At 38.4% G+C, this 7,400-nt stretch overlaps 1 protein-coding gene across 1 annotated transcript; it reads right to left on the minus strand.

Annotated features, from left to right (window-relative positions):
* Positions 1 to 280: 280 nt before the first annotated feature.
* Positions 281 to 5,941, minus strand: LOC132983731 (uncharacterized). The gene is made up of 8 exons (XM_061050173.1): positions 5,757 to 5,941; positions 5,499 to 5,642; positions 4,699 to 4,783; positions 3,131 to 3,315; positions 2,961 to 3,057; positions 2,725 to 2,872; positions 1,299 to 1,535; positions 281 to 780 (listed from the first exon to the last, which is right to left on the minus strand). Exons 2-8 carry the CDS (start codon positions 5,571 to 5,573, stop codon positions 723 to 725), a joined length of 885 nt encoding a protein of 294 aa, XP_060906156.1. The 5' UTR covers positions 5,574 to 5,642; positions 5,757 to 5,941; the 3' UTR covers positions 281 to 722.
* Between the last annotated feature and the right edge of the window lie 1,459 nt (positions 5,942 to 7,400).

Genomic DNA, 7,400 nt, shown 5'->3' on the forward strand with positions numbered 1-7,400 from the left:
AAACTAACAACACTGCCATCAGCTGCCAATGTTGGAAACGTCTATCATGGTGCTATAAAACATGTTTTGGTTAGACCTGTTTTTTTATTCCCATGCTTATCATTCTTATCATTCTTTTTTTTTTTTACCAAGGCTGACCGTGTGCTGGAAGTGAAGCATTTCCCTTAGTCTAAGACATGTTAGCTTGTTTTGGGAGCAGACTTACGTATATACCATCTAAGTTGACAAAAGAACATCAGATACCTTCTGCATCTCTTACATAAGATCCCACTTGAAGCAAAGGAACTGATTTTTTTATTGTATTTTTATTGTGATTATCAGACAAGACATATGTCGGGAGCCCCTGAAGGCCAAGGTTAGAAAAAATGTAAAAGCCATTTTTGAATCCATTACCACAGTTTGTAAATCTGTGCACATAGATTTTGGGTAACTTCTCAGAACCAGTACCCAGGGTGTTTTTCAACAGTGCACACAGCTATGCAAACTTCAGTCATGGATTTACAAGCTGTGGGCACAGCTTTGGTGTGGAACTGATTTACAAACAGCTTTTTATTTTTTCTTATCTTAGCCTTCATGGGCTCAGTACAAATGGCATACATAACTTTGTATGTACAGTATGTGCAACAAAGATGTGTTGCATTACAATAAGGTAACTGTAACTAGTGTTTTACACTCAGTTTTCTGGTGCAACCAGTTGCCAAGCTCGGTTGTCTGTCATTTTGTCATTCCCAGGCCATCAGTAGTTTGTGGAATGGTACAAATGCCCCATAACCAGGTTTGCTGCAAAGGGAAGAAACAGAAAAAGCAAACGTTAAAAAAGTGGTCGTGTTTGGAGTTGGCTTTCAAATCAAATCTTCTGAGATGTAATGAGCTAAACTCTTAACGGAAACTCAACAAAATCCTGTTTTTTTTCTACATTGTCATCTGTCATTGCTGCAAGCAAATGAGTTCACATCTCAAGTGCACACACACACACTCCACTTCTTAAAAGCTGTAGCCTGTCAAGTTTACCTCAATCTGTGTTTTGCATATTTCACCTCAACCACTAAGTGCACAGGATTTGTGTAGGTATGTCTGGAGGCATAGTTATAGGGACTGTGATGTAATGTGTTCATTCTCAGAGTGACTCGTATGTTTTTAACCCAGGCACTGGAAGTCATACTTTTTTTTAAACAGATGAGCCTGGACAGACCTCGTTCAGACACTGTATAGTAATATCTTAAAAATCAGCTTCTGTCTAATGAGCTCAGGGTTACATGTGGCTTCTATTCACACAGTAAGAAAATGAGATCAGTCACCATTCAAAGTAGCAGTGTCCCCTGTGGCTGCCGTCATTCATTCCGTGATGAGCTGTCTGCAGCTCCACCCCAAGGTGGAGATCTGCCTCCCCCTGCAGGTGGCCCAGGAAACGGATAGTTCCTGTGCTGATCCTTCCATTTGGCAGCATGATCCTGACGCGGTGACCCAACTCCAGGTCCATGGGGGAGTGTGGTACAAAAACCCGGTGAGGCGGTTTGGATGCCCTCCATGATCTACTGGAGGAAGAGAAAAGATTCAGTCAGTTACACTAGAAAGATAGAGAAGATGACAGTACATTTTATAGAGCTTTAATCAGAATCAGAATCAGAAATACTTTATTAATCCCAGGGGGAATTTTGTTAGTTGCTCATAACACCAAAAATCAGTAGGAATTATCGATAAGTTTACAATAGAAAATAAAAATAGAAATAACAATATAATAAACAATAAGTACCAAGTGAAAGCAATAATAAAAGTGGTAATAATAATAATAATAAGCTATGTTCAAGCAGGTAATTGCGAGTATAAACAATATTTACAAATATAAATATACACTGATGCATTAACAGTGTAGCTATTACACGGTTCATGTATAGATATTGACCAGTTTTCAACAGAATGCAGATTTAAGTGGCTGCTTTTAAAATATAAGTGACGATACATGATATGTCGAAGATTTAAAACATCTGAAGGGAAATAAGAATGAAATAAGATGTCTTAAAAAAAATCTTTAACCTGTGCAGTGTATGTTTGACATCTTTGAAAATAAAGCGTATTTTCGTTTTTCCGATGGAGATTCGGATCAAGAACGTCACTGCACTTTTACAACTGTCCAGTGTGGCCTGGCCCTCCCTGAAAGGTTATACAGTAGGTAAGATTAACCTTTATTGATTAAGATGAACCTTTATTGATCCCTGCGAGGGCAAATTTCAGTTTTTACACTCTGTAGTCATGCAACACACACATAGGCTGAAGTGTATACACACATGCACACGCAGGAGTTTACTTTTAAGTTTGTCTTGTGAAATGGCTGTGCAAAGGTTTTTTATATTTCTCTATCTAAGGTAGCAAAATCCAACCAGGTAGCGAGACTTATTACATTTCAGATCCCATGTGTCCGCACAAATCAGTAGACGTAGGTTTTTCTTACCAGTTGTTGTACTAGCTCTTGTAAGTCAAGTTTTTGTCTTGCTACTTGGTTTTTTGTTCATAATAAACATCTAAGATAAAACATGATCAGGGAGCTTTGGAGGAGCTGATGGATGTATTTCATTTAATCTGGAGGCGCAAGACTAGCGTTTTCTCATGTTTCCTGTCCTTGTGCTAAGCTAACCATCTTTGCGATGTAGTTTGTATTTGCTTTACTGATACGAGAATGGTTTCCTCGGACGATTCCCTTGCAAACCTTTCCTTAAAGGGCTGTACCTGGCGCCAGAAGATGAGGACGAGGCAGGTCTGGAGCTCATCGTTGAATATGTGGAGAAGTGGCTGCCTGTCAAACTGCTGGCGTACGTGAGGCCTCTCGTTGACAAATCAGATCCCCTGCGCTGGTACGTAATTCTTGGGAGATTCCCTGTTCATCGGAGAGTCGTTAGCACATGTCATTATTTAATTCAGCAGCATTGTTCAGTTAAAAACTGTAGTTTTTTTGTGTCATTTACTTGGACACTCCTGATATACTTCGCCATTGTCCACTCCTGACCCCCCCTGGTCCTCAAAACTGCCCACTTTCACCAACACTCCACCCTGAGAGGCCACCTAAGGAAAAAGCCATCAGTTATTCACTGTATACACACAACTTTGTCTCTCACTAACACATTTGAACGCACACCTGATTGTGTAGCTCTTCCTGTTTTCTCTGCAGATAAGCAAACCTCCTTTCCCATGATGCTCTCTCACAGGCAAACCTGGTCTTGAGCGACAGTATCTCCTTCTCGGTTTTGGTGAGCCGTTTATGAAGGGCTGTAGTGCGGTCGGGACTTCCTGGTATGGCTATAATCCCTTTACTCCCAGGGCCTGACAAAGAAAGACAAATGAGGTAAACACGTCGTATCTCTGCTTACACGTGCTGGGATGGAACATAGATTTAGAGCAGATAGACCTTTGGCTCCATAAACAAGATAAGATTACACAGCTTGTTGTTGGTTTACATTCAAACCTGATACTTTAAAGTATTATGCGAGGCAGGTGTCCATGATCAGCAATTTATGGGTGGCATGGATGCACCTCATCAGGCGTTATCCTGTTTATAACATAATTACTGGTTTAAGATCAAAATTAACTTCATTGTCCCACAAAGTGAGAAATTTGTATTTGGCTTTTCACCCATGCTGATGCCATAAAAAGACAACCTTCCACATTATGTATGAAAAAAATAAGATCATTACAAAGCGTGTTTCATGTGATTTTCCGCAATTGAATATAGGGATTTTAAAAGGTTGTAACTGTTTCTCTGGTAAATTCTGAGGGTTTGACAAAAATCTGAGATTGTCATTATTATCCAATAAGGCATGTGATTCCCCAAACCTTTTTCTTCCCCCCCCCCCCCCCCCCCCCCAAATAATTTCAAGCCCTGCCACCCTCCCAAAACACATCAACATATAACAACATACACTAAACACACCGTCAGTCACAATCTAATCCTTGCTAATGAATTCAGATATTTCAAACAATGGCTGCAAAAATTACAGAGTAGCAACTTCAGTGTGTGACCGCAAACGGATCAAACTTACGAGCAGCTTTTAAAGAGGAAGCAATTAAAATTGATACTGAAACGTGGAGCCAAATTTGTGACATCTGGTGCAGATTCATTTTCAGCTATTAGTTTACCTAGAAGTCACAAAATTGGCCATGCTTTGCAGGCAGAGAAAAATGGAGTGCATTGTTTTTGTAAAGCCTTAACAGTTTATCAGTTTCTCTCTCTCATCGGCTTCACCCTAATCATCAAAGTTGTCATATTCTCCAAACAATCTAAAGAAATATTAAAGCCTCTCATCTTCTTTATGAGACATTTGCTTGTAAAAAGTTGCATAAATTGTAGAGAGGCTTTTGCTACGAGCACATTCATTTAGAATGGTAAACAGACAGTTTAACTGGAACGACCTCATTGGTGTCCAATTGTCAGGATTTAATTGACACCTTACAGCCAATCAGAGTTGAGTATTTGCCCTGACCATGGTATAATTTATAATAACAGGTCATTTTTAGGGTAATTGAATTGTCATCTTTTTTTGATGTCCCCACAAAACCAAAAGGACAAAAGCACATTTGAGGCTCATGAAGGTAGGTCACACAAGCCTGTCTAAACACATTTAATCCAATTAAATAAAGTCTTATTAGCTGCATGCTTGTAGAGGTTTTACTGGGTAATGTTTATCACTGACTTTTTATCATCCTTACCCACAAGCTTTCTCTGACGTCGGCTCGTTCCCTCAGTAATGAATTGTTGCCTTGGCAAGAATTTGATTGCATTATATGGACAGATCTGCAATGCAAATAAACATGGCTTACATTCACCATGAATAAAACAACCCTCAGAAAAAGCTTTACATGGATCAATCAATCAATCAATCAAACTTTATTTATATAGCACCTTTCAGGCAAATTAAATTGCAGTTCAAAGTGCTTAACAAGAGTGCAGAAAAGTTATGGACAAAAAGTAGTTTATAAAATCATTGATAAAATCATTGAGAGACCAATGCACACCAATAAGAATTAAAAATAAAATATATGTATAAAAATAAAATACAATAAAATACGACACATAAAAGCAACAGGATATTAAAATAAATACATAAGAGGAAAATATTTAAAATTGTCGTAGGATAAAAAAGACAATACAGTAATGTTAAGATTTGAATTGATATGAAACACTATATAAAAGCCAGACTGAATAAATGAGTTTTAAGACTCCGTTTAAAAATCTCGATATTCTGGGCTCCTCTCAGACCCTCAGGAAGGTCGTTCCACAGTCTCGGAGCGTAACAGCTGAAAGCAGCATCGTCAAAGGTTTTTGTCCTGCTCTGTGGAACAACTAAGAGAGAGGAACTGGAGGATCTGAGGGGCCGTACTGGTTCATAAACTAAAATCATATCTGATAGGTAGTCTGGTGCAAGGCCATGTAATGCTTTATAAACTAATAAAATAATTTTACCAGAATTTAAATACAAATGAGAAAATGTCCCAAAGCATGCACTCACCCACAAGTACCTGCAGGTGCACAGGAGCCCCTTGAATGTCCATGTGAACACACTCCAGAAGATGTGTGCCGTCATATTGAAGCATGTTCACCTCACATTGTGGTATGTCTTAATGTCAGCATATAAAGGAGTGAATGGCTGTAGCTGAAAATATATTAGATGGAAACATTGGAGTGGATTGTTGACCAAAGAAACGATGCTGCCACATATAAAAACACAGATTTTAAAAAATCTATGGAAACAAGGATGAAAGCTTACTATTAGAGAATGTTCAGAAGGAGGTGAACACTGACATTCACCAGGAGCTCAGATGAAGGATGGGAGGAGGCGATCCAAGGTCTTAAGGAAATGATAACTTCCATTTCGGCCCGATTGGTCCATGTCCTAGTCCATAGTGGATGCTACCGTGGTGCACAGGGCTCACCTGTTGCTATGCATCAAGGTCTGAGTGAACACTGCAGCTGACGAATGCTGGGTTGGTAAATCTCATCTAATCTTCTTACCGTGTATTAACACAGTTCAGGTACGTCCAGGCTACTTAATTTGGTCTACTGAGCCTTATCTATAAACAATGTGAATACGATTCCACATAGAGTTTGACTGTTAGCCTTGTTAAAGGAAGGCGGTTTCAGTGTCAGTATCCATCTGTCTGTTTGTCTGTCCTGGGACACATTGAGCTGAAGTAATACACAAATGTAAGGCTGAAGATGTGCTTCTATAAACATGTGTTTTGAAACAGTGATAACAAGACAGTGTAGACTCTGAATTCTACCCAACTAACTCTTTACTGATCTTAAGAACCGATTGTGATGCGATTTTTTATACTATCCTCAAATGCCTCATGTCCTTGGAATGTATTTAACTTAATGTTATTTAAGCCGGCCATCATGTTCCATCATATATTGAATTTTAACATTTATTTAAATCTTTTTAATATTTCTTTCCATCAAACTTTGGTAAATAAACATATCATACATTGATTCAAAACTATGTAGACTGTCGAAACATTAACAAAATATTTCATTCAGTATGTTTTATTAAGATTTGTTTTTCTTTTTGGGGGGGTGGGATTTGTTTTCATTTGTTAAGCAATATTATTGAGGAATTTGGTTTACTGCAGTTTGGCCCAACCGAATGTCTCTGAGTGCAACTGCACTGCACCTCTTGGACAACTTGCATTGGTTGACAAGCAGAGATTGGATGGCTTTTCAACACTGAAAATGCAGCGAGTAGTAGTAGTACAAGAACAATCTTATTCCCAAAACTGACTCTGAAGAGGCCAATATTTCAGTTTATGTTGATTTTGGCGCCCCCTGCGGACAAAGTAGCACATCTCTTTGCTCCTCTTGCTCTGGACATATATAAGCGTCATAAGAATAGGAAATGCTTAATTCTTTTAACAGTCAGAATTGTAATTCGCCATTAATCTTTGCTGTGGAAAATGTAAAACATAAAAAATACATTTAAAAAAAGACTGTTTCTTCAGTGCGCTGTAACTCACTTTTTCTGACACCTTCCCTGCAGCAGCATTCAAAGGCATGTAGAATAATGTACAGAACGTTTTGATCTTGGCACTTATGGTCTTGGTTGCTTTAGCAGGTCATACAAATGCAACAATATAAATTTCAGTCTGTTTTATAAGCAGTCTCAAAACTCCTCACTGGAGCTTTAAACAATCATAGCCAGATTGGTTAACTTTCTTAGAGGGGAATCTTTGACAATTTTCACTGTTTGATGGCTTCAAATAATTTAAATGTTTTCCTCATTTTTAGAGCAGTAACAAGCTAGGAGGACTCTAGTTTTCTTATTCTTCTTATTCTCCAAAGGACCTCTTTAGTTGGTTTAGTATTTACAAGACAAAACATTCAGCCGATGCAAATGATTTAATTCCAATTCTTACAG

The sequence above is a fragment of the Labrus mixtus genome, chromosome 11, assembly GCF_963584025.1.
Source record: "Labrus mixtus chromosome 11, fLabMix1.1, whole genome shotgun sequence".
In the NCBI taxonomy this organism is placed as follows: domain Eukaryota; kingdom Metazoa; phylum Chordata; class Actinopteri; order Labriformes; family Labridae; genus Labrus; species Labrus mixtus.

Coding starts and splice junctions, on each gene's coding strand:
- LOC132983731 (XM_061050173.1), bottom strand. CDS start 5,573: ATGACGGCACACATCTTCTGGAGTGTGTTCACATGGACATTCAAGGGG. Junction 4,784..5,498: donor GCACCTGCAGGTACTTGTGG/GTGAGTGCATGC, acceptor TTTGCATTGCAG/ATCTGTCCATATAATGCAAT. Junction 781..1,298: donor GGACACTGCTACTTTGAATG/GTGACTGATCTC, acceptor TTCCCTTTGCAG/CAAACCTGGTTATGGGGCAT.